At 41.3% G+C, this 12,236-nt stretch overlaps 1 protein-coding gene across 6 annotated transcripts in view; it reads left to right on the top strand.

The window, feature by feature from the left end:
• The window catches only part of CHD2 (chromodomain helicase DNA binding protein 2), a 112,092-nt gene that overhangs the window by 29,387 nt on the left and 70,469 nt on the right, over positions 1-12,236 (top strand). For 4 of the 6 annotated variants that reach the window (XM_061394299.1, XM_061394301.1, XM_061394300.1 and 1 more), the window contains exons 6-12: positions 1,984-2,088; positions 4,872-5,012; positions 6,580-6,713; positions 7,409-7,634; positions 8,951-9,051; positions 9,930-9,974; positions 10,122-10,300. In XM_061394299.1, the coding sequence (XP_061250283.1) occupies positions 1,984-2,088; positions 4,872-5,012; positions 6,580-6,713; positions 7,409-7,634; positions 8,951-9,051; positions 9,930-9,974; positions 10,122-10,300 (931 nt within the window). The remainder of the gene's footprint in view (positions 1-1,983; positions 2,089-4,871; positions 5,013-6,579; positions 6,714-7,408; positions 7,635-8,950; positions 9,052-9,929; positions 9,975-10,121; positions 10,301-12,236) is intronic. The other 2 variants (XM_061394303.1, XM_061394302.1) reach the window with 1 other exon arrangement.

Below are 12,236 nucleotides of genomic sequence, written 5' to 3'. Positions count from 1 at the left end.
AAACTTCTTTCAACCTTTTAAGCCTCTTAACTGTTCAGCTCCTCCTGGAATGGTCTTCAGTAGGTTCTGTTGAGAATAGCAGAAATGTGGGTTTGACATACACCAAACAGCTTGTTCCCACTGGGCTTGATTTTCCCTCTGTGTGGGAAGAGTACTTTGGACCAGTTGCTTGGCTAAGTTTTTGTACCTTCTCATATTGGAAGATTTGAAGTCCTCTTGGTTATCTGTACGTCTACAGATCTGCAGTTTAACTGGAAAACTCTCAACCTCCATTCTCTCAGTGTCTACTGCCACTTTAGTCTCTAAAATTGTTGAAGCAGACCTCGGTAGCTACTCTGATATAACAGTCTCAGTTCCTGGCAGAGTTATAGAAATTACGAATGACACTTGATTGTAGATCTTTCTCATCTCATCTGCTTTCCATTAGGTCTTACGTGTATGTTCTTTCAAGCTTGTTTCCTGTGAAACCACTGCTCTCCAGTTTGACTGTAAGCTCCTTCTAAGGGGTAAATAAACTGTTCTAGTCTTGGCCAAGAAAGGCTAGATCCTTAGGTGCCAGTCTCCCCACTGCTGGAGACATCTTTTTTCCTCCTGGCCATCACCATCTATTCCTTGGATCCTTTAGAACACATTTATTGTATGAGGCGCTAGGAAACGAGAATAAGGCGGGTGCCCAAAGTATGGTTTGCTTTAAAGAGGGAGGGATGGGTATTGGTGATGATAGCAGACCTTAATATTTTACCAGTCACTGTCCATAAGCACACTCTACCTGTCTGGCAGACTGATAGGATTCATTCTTTGTATTTAACAAAGGTGTATCTCCACTTGCCTGCCTTTGTGCCAGTAGAACTTGAGTAATGTACGTGGAAGTGCTCTATGGCCTTTTCATGGAAGGCTTGAGAACATTTTCTTTCCTGATGTTTCGACTGAATCAAGTGTAGGACTGTTTAGAAAGCTTCTTCCACTATTACTTTGAGTTATTTTCCCATGAAGAATATTGACTTGACTTTGCAATTTGACAGCAGTTGTCTTTAACATAACCTCATTTTCTGTACAGAGACCCAGAGGCACATGGTAATTGTTTTGTTTAGAGAGAAATCCTAAACCAGGTTCTTGCCTGTTGAGTTTTTTGTTTCCCTGGATGTTTCTCGACCAGTTGCTATTATGTGTGTTCCTTCCTTCTTCCCTGCAGGTGGGAAATGAGCTGAGTTCCTGTGATTTCTTTTTTGGTCTTCAAGGAAACTTCAGAAACTGTTGGGGCATAGCAGGGCACCTATAGGGTATGGCTCTCCCATGCCATCTGTTATCTTGATGAGCAAAAGGACACCTACTGTATTTAGTGATTATTAAAACTACTTCATTAGCTGGACAGGTTAATTAGTAGGTGGTAGGTTTATCATTAATAACATAATTTTAGGGATTGTTTAATCAACATTCTGAAGATAGCTAGTGTAGTACTCAAGAGAACTCTCTCAATAGTATCAGCATCATCTGAATTTGGTAACATTCAGATTTTTAGGCCTCACATTAGACCTCCTGAATCAAAAACTGGCTGTGGCCCAGAAAACTCTTTCAGCAAATCCTTTATATAGTTCTGATCCATACTAAAATTTGAAAACCTCTGATCTAGTATATATTATAGCTTCAGTCTGATCAATGATAATAGTAAATAAAAATAGAGTATTAGAGAATTGGCAACATTTTTTTTTTTTCAGAACCAATAGTTAAAAAAAAAATACAGCCTTAGCTTCATCATTTATTTTGATACCGGATACAAAATAGGAATAGATATTACACATCGCAGGAAGGAACCCAACCAAAATTTGAAGCTAAAACAAATCTTTTAGCATAATATCTAAAATATACACTTTCTGCCTTTTTTGGCTCTTCTGCTTGAAATTGGTTTTGTCAGATTCTTCAAGCGAAACGATCTCGAGGAACTCTTTTAGAAAAAAAAAAATTTTGCTTTGCTTTTGATCACAGAGAAAAACGGAAATGGGAGCTCTCGGAAGATGAACAGGAACAAGGCTCCAGTGCAGAGAGCGAACCAGAGCAGACAGTGAAAGCCAGAAGACCTGTCCCCAGAAGGTGCCGTGCGTGCTTGCGCGTCCCTGCCTCTGGTTGAGCTCAGTCTGTGTTAGGTTGAGGAGGACGGTGTAGTGCTGGCACGGGGGCCTCAGTTGCCAAGCTGCAGTGTGTTGTGACTCTGGATTCTGAATGCCTGATTAACTTCTTGCTCATCTGCTTCGTTAGCAAGTAATTAGATGACTGAGCTGCTGTGGATTTTGTGTGTTTGCATGGTACATAGCTAGAGAGTGAATCTTGCTGTTTCATATTCCAGGTGGACTGGTTCTGAGGAACAAATATATCTTCCACTCTTAAAAAAAATCTCTCTGTGTATTTGACCAGGGTACAGATTCTTTTGGGGAGAACTAATTTTTCCTACGTTTAATTGGCTGATTGAAACATACTTGACTGTTTATTACCCTGTTCGTACGATCTATATGACATTAAGCAAAGAATCTGTCCAGAGATGGAAGTAGGTGGAAGTGGGAAGAAACTGGTAATTTCTGATCAGACAGATGGCAACAAAAGGTATTGGTGATGGGGAGAGGAAGACAGGAGGCAACGAGGCCCCAGGAAGATTTTTCTCCTTGCAGTGTTAGGAGGGGTTGGCAAATGTTGTCTTTGGGCCAAATCCCACTCCCCGCGCCACCCCCCCCCCCCCCCCCGTTTTTATGTGGCCTGTGAACTCAATATAGCTTGTTTTTAAAAAGTTTTTGTGATGTGGACCATTTTAAAAGTCTTTATTGAATTTATTACAACATTGCTTCTGTTTTATGCTTTGGTATTTTTTGACCACAAGGCATGTGGGATCCTAGCTCCCCGACCAGGGTTCTGCATTGGAAGGCAAAGTCCAACCCCTTGGACTACTGGAGAAGTCCCTCAGTATAGCTTCTGGTGAACATTTGTAGTTTCATGATAAGGAACACTAAATTCGAACACTAATTAAGTGAAATGCTATCATCACTTCAAAAAGAATTCTGTTCTTCTCATTAGTAGATGTTGTATCACAAAAAATACACTTGATCATTATTATTTTATTTTGAATTTTTCCGTAAAATATTTGTTGAAATTTATTTTCTCTTGTTATTTAAGTACCTATGTGGTAGCCTCAACTTTGCCTCTTGTCTGAGAAAGTAAAAAATACTTATCCTCTGGCCATTTACAGCAGAAATATTTGTCTGTCCATGGCTTAGGATGTTGTACCTCCCCCCTCACCTTCCACCCCTGTAGGGAGATTCATTAGTGTTGTCTCCTTTCATCTGAGTTTCAGCTCTCAGCCCTGGAATCCACTCCAGGTCTGTCTTCTAGATTTTACCCATCTTTTATTGATTCTCTGGTCATCTGTCTGTGGAGTGTTGGTTATGGCAAGTATGAGAGAAAGAGATGGCTGTGATTGTGAGTTTCTGTCACTGTGTTTCTCCTCTCACCTTTTCGCCGCTGCTGGAGTACTTGATTTCCTTGTGAGAGCTCCTAGTCTGTGGCCCTCAGTCTTGGCTGCAGGGGAGGCGCCGCCTGCAGAGGGCCGATCTCCTCAGCTGTGCCCGTGGTCTGTGGCAGGGCACAGTCTCTCAGGTAGTCTCCAAGGTGTCTTTTATATACATGGAAGAAAAAATGTGTAGTTATTTCTTGTCCTTTACTTCTTTATACAGATGATAACATTCCATGCATCTTCTCCTGCATTTTTCTTTCATTATCTCTCTTGGAAATCTTTCCTTACCAATGCACGGAAAACTGCTCCCTCTGTTGTTTTTTATGGTCGCATGGTATTCTGTTTTCAGACCCTGATGCTGGGAAAGATTGAAGGCAAAAGGAGAATGGGGTGACAGAGGATGAGATGGTTAGATAGCATCACTAATTTAAGGGGCATGAATTTGAGCAAACTCCAGGAGATACTAGAAGACAGAGAGCCTGGTGCAGTCCATGGGTTGCAGAAAAGTCTGACGTAACTTAGTGGCTGAACAACAATAACAAGTATTCTGTTATTGAACTAGTTCCCACTTGATGACTATTCAGTTTTCCTAATCTTTTGTTATTGCAAATACCACAGTGAATAGTTTACTGTGCCTGTATCAGTTTATATCTGTTTGTATCTTTTACTTATTCCCAGAAGTAAAATGGTTACATTAGTAACTTTGGTAGATATTTCCAAACTGCCCAGAAAAGAGCTGCCCTCAGCAACAGGCCGTGTGTGTATTGTGGTGTCAGGCGATCCTGAGGAGCGGTGGAGAGTCGTAGCCTGAGAACCCCCAGTGCGGTCCTCCCTTCATCCTCGCCAGGGATGCTAAATAGATGCCAGAATCCACGGATGCTCAAGTGCCTTCTTATATGAAATGCTGTGCTGTTGTATTCCGTGTAGACTAGGCCTCTCCTCCCGTGTACTTTTAGTCATCTGTTGATTACTTTTAATACCTGCTGCAATGTTAATACTTATGTAAACAGCTGCTAATGGGCAGCAGTTTCAAGATTTGCATTTGGGAACTTTGTGGACTTCTTTTCCCCCCCAGATAAGTTTTTGATCCCTGGTTGGATAAGTCCGTGGGTGTGGGACCTGCAGTCACAGCGGCCGACGGTGTCTCCTATAAATGACTGGAGGGTGTCAGCAGTAGAACCGTTTTGTTTCTAGTGAAGCAGATTTCTCATGAACTAGAATCTCATGGAACAGGACCTAGGAATATTCATGTCTTAACATTCCCTTGGTTAATCTCTATGGTAAGCCCTGCTCTGGGCAGTACAGTTATATAGATTTGAAGTAGACACCAAATGATGAAATAAGGACTTGGCCATTTTTCCTTTTCTCACTTTAGAACAGTGCCCAAACCTCGTGTTAAAAAGCAACCTAAAACTCAGCGTGGAAAGAGGAAAAAGCAAGACTCTTCTGATGATGAGGATGAAGATGATGAAGCTCCCAAAAGGCAGACACGCCGCAGAGCAGCTAAAAATGTGAGGTAGGTGATGTTCCGGAAGGGTTTCATTAGTGAGAGGAAGGGGCATAGTGTAACTGGCTAGAGCTTGCTTTTAATAGGTCCAGGATCAGACATTTGACAATGACCTGTGTCTTGAGATTGTATTCAGAAAGGTTCTTTCAAAAAGAATGGTCCTGGCCAATAGGAAAATGGAAATAATAGTGATAAATCATATCAAGCCTTCATTCCTATGAAGAGAACTACTTCAAATTCACGTTTCCTTGAGTGGTAGTGACATTATCTTCATTTCATACCATTCTTTGGGACTTCCCTGGCAGTCCAGTGGTTGAGACTCCATGCTTCTAATGCATGGGGTGCGGGTTCGATCCCTGGTTGGGGAAATAAGGTCCCACATACGCTGTGGTTTGGCCAAGAAAATAATAAAAATAAAAGTATAGCACTGTTTTTTAGGAAACACATTTGGATTGCAGTCTTACTTTTGAATTATACTTTCAATCAGATAAATTCCTTTGAGTTTCAGCTTATATAGTGTTGGGCTTCCCTTGTAGTTCAGCTGGTAAAGAATCTGCCTGCAATGCGGAAGACCTGGGTTCCATCCCTGGGTTGGGAACATCCCCTGTTGAAGGAAAAGGCTACCCACTCCAGTGTTCTGGCCTGGAGAATTCACTGGACTGTATAGTCCATGGGGTCGCAAACAGATATGACTGAGCGACTTTCAGTTTCTTTATATAATGTTACTTGGATGTAATAATCTTAGCAAGGTTATGATAGTGTATGAATAATTAATAGAAAATGAAATAAAGGAATAGATACAAAACATACATACTTTATACCAGTCAGAGGGCATTTAATTTCATTTTAGAAGGGTACATAGTTTTCTTTTGGTCTACTTAAAGATGGTGAAGCTGAATCCTGAAGTTATTAATAACCTGTTAAGTGAATCCAGTTAATAATTTGAAAGCTAAGACTAGGCTTTGAATATATTAATGTGTAGCTTAGCACTTTTTCCTCCTATAGCTAGCTGTACTGCATCCAGTATTGTGTTTTTCTCTTTTGTAACTCCCAAACCCTTTGTTGTTAATATAATATATGGTGGAAGGTTATGTTTTAATATTTTTAGTACCAGGAAGCATGCTCAGTGACTTGAAGACTTAAATTTCATATTCTTGTTATTGGGAGACAAAATGCAGGGTTGATGCATTAATCTTAGAACCAGTTTTTTCATTAGGCAATTTTTTTCATTATGCATTTTCTTTATTTCGTAGTTGTTTCCTTGTTTATGCATAATAATGATGTCGTTAAAAAATGAAAACATAAGAATGTCCTTGTAGTTTTCTGTGTCTTGCTTACAAAAATCACTTTAGTCAGTTTTTATTTTGAAATATGAGTTAGCCTTCCTGCCGCTATCTGTGAACATGCAGTAATACTTTAAGCAGGAACAAAAAAATGAACTCTGAGCCCACTTTATCGTGGCTGATCTGCAAAACACCATGTTGGAGCCAAAAGGGTTGTCCTAATGATCTTACGTAAGGTGATTTTGGATCTGAAAAGATTGTTTCTTATTTATTCGGCATTATTCCTCATGCAGTTATAAAGAAGACGATGACTTTGAGACTGACTCAGATGACCTCATTGAAATGACTGGAGAAGGAGTTGATGAACAGCAGGATAATAGTGAAACTATTGAAAAGGTCTTAGATTCAAGGCTGGGAAAGAAAGGAGGTATGCAAAGACAGTGCTTCATTCTTGCTATAGGTGGCAACAAGCGTTAGGGCAGGGAGCGCAAATGTTGAAGGAGGAATGGATTTAAGGGTCACTGTTGCCTCAGGCACAGAAACAGCTTCCCTTTTTCTGGCTTTCTTAACCCCCTATGGCCCCGGCCCTTCCCTGCAGCCTCTGCTGTTAGCTCCCTGAGTTCCTTCTGCGCCTCTTGTTTCTGCTTGAATGCTGCTGCTTCCTTGTCCATCTCCTCAGCCTGCTGCTTGCGTTGCTTCAGGAGCTTCTTGCCACCTTTGCGGCTAGACATGGTTCCTGCTGCCACTTCCCTGCCATTGGAAGCTGGCAGATTTCTCTCTGCTCCGAAAGGCCCAAATTTTATGTATTTAGCCTGAGTTAGTAGGGACCAAAACAAAAGAATGTTGCTGTTCCGTATTTATTGTGTTTGAACACAAAGATTTCTTTGATTTCACCAGCAAATTTTAGACTGTTTAAATGGGAAAAATTGGGTTTGCATCTTGAAAACATTTGAAATTGCTGGGCATGTTCATTCTGTATTGTTTGTGAATATCTGCATATTTGAAGATAAAGGATTTTGGTACTTCATCCAAAAAGAGACTCTTTAGACAACTGTGTATTTGGGAAGCTTTTCAGGGTCTGGTTTCATAGACTTCTTAAAATTTAACTGAATCTTTTTGCAGCCACGGGAGCTTCTACCACTGTGTATGCAGTCGAAGCTAATGGAGACCCTAGCAGCGACTTTGACCCTGAAAAGGATGAAGGCGAAGTCCAGTACCTCATCAAGTGGAAGGGCTGGTCATATATCCACAGCACATGGGAGAGTGAAGAGTCCTTACAGCAACAGAAAGTGAAGGGTCTGAAAAAACTAGAGAACTTCAAGAAGAAAGAGGATGAAATCAAGCAGTGGTACATTACCTTTCCTAGATAAAAGAAATACACTTGCAGCCTGGGGGAAGGGAGAGTTTTTAAATGGTGGAGAACATGACTGTCTAGAATATCAAATTTTGCCTCTGTCAGACTGAATGAATGTGGAGGCATCCATGGTTACCTTTTATAAAACTGTGACCTGAAGATAGTATGTATTTTTATGTATAGCCAGAAAGTCTGTAGAGTTTAATAATAACAACGAGTGTATGGGGCGTTTTTCAGACCTGATCTTGTCGTCAGTCCTCACAGTAAGCCTGTGAGATTTGTACAGAGTGCTATTTGTTGACAGTGAGCTGCAGAGCCGCTCTGCGGCCATGGACGCCCGCAGCCTGAGTCCAGGCTCATGTCCTTGAGCACCTTGTCACTTTCTCTGGTTGTGCTGGCCTAGCCTGGGTGTCAGAAGTTTAGTGTTCTAGAACTCTCTGGGATATGGTATACTTAAAACTAATCTTGGTTTTACAGTTTACAGAAATGATGTGACAGGAATGTTCTGAAACTGTGATCACCTTGTGGTTTTTAGCTTACTTACAGCTTTGAACATGTCAAGTTGTATGAGAAACGTGGGGCCACAATACACACACCCCTAAACTGATAATAAATAAGAAGTGTAAGTTCTCCCTGGAGACACACGCTTCAGTATCATGTGATCAGGTTAATTAGTGTTAGGAATAGGGACAAATGGGTTCCAATTCCTGTTTGATTACTGTGCAGAATATGCTATTTCAGTAAATCAGATACTTTTTTTCTTTGAGTCAAAAACAAAAATATATATCTCTGAGGTATGGGTAGTTTGTAAAGCAATTATTAGAATTTTGAAAGTCCTTGAAAGTTATAGTAGTATTTAATTTCAAGTTGCTGGTGTTGTTTTATAACTGAAAATAATTGGTTTTCTAAAAATGTCAACATTTAATCACTCCTAAAGTCCATCATATATGAAAAAAAGACATCTTTTCTTATAATCTGAGTTTTATTGGCCTTGTCTATTAAGATATATGAATTTATCACAGATCATATGAATTTATCACACAAAATAGTTATTTTTAGGTTTCTTTATAAACAGGCCACATCAGCAAGAACAACTGGTGTGTCCTTTAAGTCTGAGGTTTCAGTGTTTTCTACAAGTCTTACATGTTTTTCTTAAAATCTCTGGCCTAATTATTAGTACAAGATTACTAAAGGGACATATGAAAGTAAAGACTAAGTTTCCTTTCCTGTTTTGACTTTGCATTGATAGATGAGTATGGATTCTCCAGATCTAATTAGTATGTACTCTTCCTTGTTTGACTTCTGGCCAGGTTAGGGAAGGTTTCTCCTGAAGATGTGGAATATTTCAACTGCCAACAAGAGCTGGCCTCGGAGCTGAACAAACAGTATCAGATCGTAGAAAGAGTAATAGGTAAGTACATGGAAACTCATTTAAGCAGTGTTGGAGTTCCAGGAATAAAGGAACTTCCTTTTTTGGGAGTAATGTATAGATATTAAAAAATGTATTTTTGCAGGTGTAAGTTTGGAGAATAGTCAGATGCCTAGATTTATTTTGAAGGAAAAGCTAACAAGACTTGGTGGTAGATTTGGAGATGGGGGAAGACAGAGGGGTGGTGTCAGTATTCCTGACCTGAGCAAACAGGAGATTGGAGGTACCATTTACTGAAATAGCAAGACTGAGGGAAGAGAAGTCAAGAGCTTAGTTTGTCAGTTTGATATACTTCACAGTCATCTAAGTGGATAGTATTGTGAAGGCTGTAGAGTATGTGAATCTGGAGTTTAGAACTCAGTCTTAGCTGGAGATTGAAACTTGAGAATTTATCTCTGTGTAGATAGTATTTAAAGCCTGAGGTTTAATGAGATCATCAAGAAATGTACACATGGTGAGAGCAGAAGTCTGAGGGCATTCCAGCTTTTGAAAGTTGTGAAGAAACCAACAGAGGAGCGTGAGAAAGGCCCGCCAGTGAGGTGGCAGCCAGGGGGTAGGTGTGCCAAGCACCAGGTGGCTCGGGCGGCAGGTGGCGTTGCCAGTCAGGGAGGACTGGGGCTTGGTCCTTCCGCTCGGCAGTAGTCCTGGCCCGGGGGATGAATCCATGGGGTGGTGGGGCTGCAGGTGGGGGTAGGGAGACAGAGAAATGGGGCCAGAGAGGGTCGTGAGAACAACACGGCTCTTTTTTATTTTGTTAAGATGTGAGATAGTAGAGTATATTTGTACTCTTGCTCACAGGGCCTGAAATGTCACTGTTTTCTTGGTTTTGTGATAACTTACCTGATTTTCCATTTATTTAGCTGTGAAGACAAGCAAATCTACACTGGGTCAAACAGACTTTCCAGGTAAGTGAGAGATTTTGTTTATAAATATTGTCTAAGAGCAATGCATGCTTTGCCACGTGGTGTTGCCTTGGTTACACATAAAACAGAATGTCACCCCTCTCCTTTAATTGGCAGTTGCTGATCTGTCAATTTTTGTATGTGAAATAGCTCACAGCCGGAAGCCGGCCCCTTCCAACGAACCTGAGTATCTATGCAAGTGGATGGGACTGCCCTATTCAGAGTGCAGCTGGGAAGACGAAGCCCTGATCGGAAAGAAATTCCAGAGCTGCATCGACAGCTTCCACAGTCGCAACAACTCAAAAACCATCCCCACGAGAGAATGCAAGGTGTGCTGACTGCTGGCGTTTGGGCTTTCGGGGAAAGGTGTATTGCTTAAAGGTCTGGCCACACACAGATGTGGGGGAGAGAAAAGACTACAGAAGTAAAGGACAGTTCTCATGTTGAAGATGACGACCTAATCTTGGTATCAAAGGAAAACCATTAAAACAGGAGAGCAGGATGTGTTGTATAATGGCTTTACTGACTCATTTCATCTTATTATTTACCCAGTTAGATATATCTAGTTCAGAGATACTGTGGAGACTCCTTGAAAGAGTTAAAGCACTTTAAAGAGAAGTGGCAGGAAAAGGAAGTGACTCTGAATTCTACAAAAGACAAGGATCTGTACAGGCTTTCTTATTTGATTGATCCAGAGACTGGATCAACCAGTCTCTGCTAGATTGGTTGTACAGATCCTTATCTTTTGTTGGTATTTATTCCCTGTATAAAGTGGAATGCTTGGGTCCTCAGTAATAAAACTATACTTAAGATATGGCCTCTTTGTCCGAGAGGTTGTCTTCAGATTCATAGACCCAAACCTGTACCTATAAAAAGCAGTGTGTCACTGGAGGTCAGTGAGTGTGACGATATCCAGAGGCAGAAGTCACTGAGCCACAGGGATCACTGAAGGGGTTTTAAAACTAGAGGAAGTTGTGGTACATGAAGTGCCCTACCCTTGAAGAATAGATTGGAGCTGGTTAGACAAGATAAAAGGGGGCCCAGGTTATTGCCCTCTTGTGAAAGATACTAAGAGAAAGATGTTCTTGTAATATAGTTGGGGGACCACCGGGCCTCAGGGTTGGAAGAGGGAGGTGATATTGACAAATCAAAGTGTGTATGTATTGAATACCTTGAGGGATATGTTGACTTTATCCTGTGGGTATTGATAAGCCTACCCTCTTGAGCAGAGCAGCAGGCCAGAAACAGTATTTCATTTAGAAAGCTTAATCTAATGACTGTGTGTTGGAGACTCCAGAGTAAGTAATTGTTAAAGCCAGAAGGTCCCACCAGGAAGATGTAGAATAAGCCCCTGAAGGGAGAGTTGGTGTGAGGATGAGGACAGTAGCAGCAGTTGAAGGGTCAGACGGGAGAAGCTTTGTGGGGAGACTTGGCGGGAGTGGACAGCTGCGAGTGAGGCATCTGATTCTGTTGACTGCCCGCTGCTCACAGAGGAGAGCTGAGACAAACAGTAATTACCTTATCAAATACTTTAGTAGGATGACACTTCTTAATAGGGTACTCATTCCAGAGAGTGCTCATCTTCAGAGAAATGCTCCCTGCAAAAAAGGCTTTTGTGGGCACATCACTCTGGGATGCACTCCTGAATGAGCTTCTCCTGTTAACTCATGGCATCCACAAACATGGTAGACTTGAAAAGTCACGAGCCATGGGATGCATGTAACTTTTTAACCCAGTGTTTCCCAAACTGAGTTGGCCGTAGAATACACATTTTGTGCAAACCATAGAGACATGGCTTTACTAGGCTGCCAAATCTTCACACCTCTGAAGGTGAGAGCAGCATCTTTTCCTTCAGAAAGCCAGACTCACAGAGTTGGGGCTTCAAGGGAGGTGGGCTGCTTTTCAGAATTTACAAACGCTGTTACGGTAGCATAGACAGACTTCCCGAGAGGCATTGTTTTGTGCTGTTGAGAGAGTAAGGTAACGCCAAGAGGAAAATAGGTGACTCACTGCCCCACTGCAGAGATGATGCAGAGTAAGTGCTGTTTAATGATGTTCACAAGCTTACTTGAGGAAAGAAACAATGACTAACAACATCTCAGGCTGCAGTCTGGCTTTGGGCATGTAGACAGCGATGCAGGAACTGATGGTTGGGTGTGGTTGGTGATACAGATGTGAAATTTCAGTTCTTATGCTTTCGTGTAGAGTGCACAAATCATGGTTAGCATTTTAACATATGAACAGGTTTGCATATGAAGAAAGTTA

The sequence above is a fragment of the Bos javanicus genome, chromosome 21, assembly GCF_032452875.1.
Source record: "Bos javanicus breed banteng chromosome 21, ARS-OSU_banteng_1.0, whole genome shotgun sequence".
NCBI classification, from domain to species: Eukaryota; Metazoa; Chordata; class Mammalia; order Artiodactyla; family Bovidae; genus Bos; species Bos javanicus.
The sequence above is the reverse complement of the archived record's forward strand: the minus strand, read 5'-3'. Positions and strand labels throughout refer to the sequence as shown.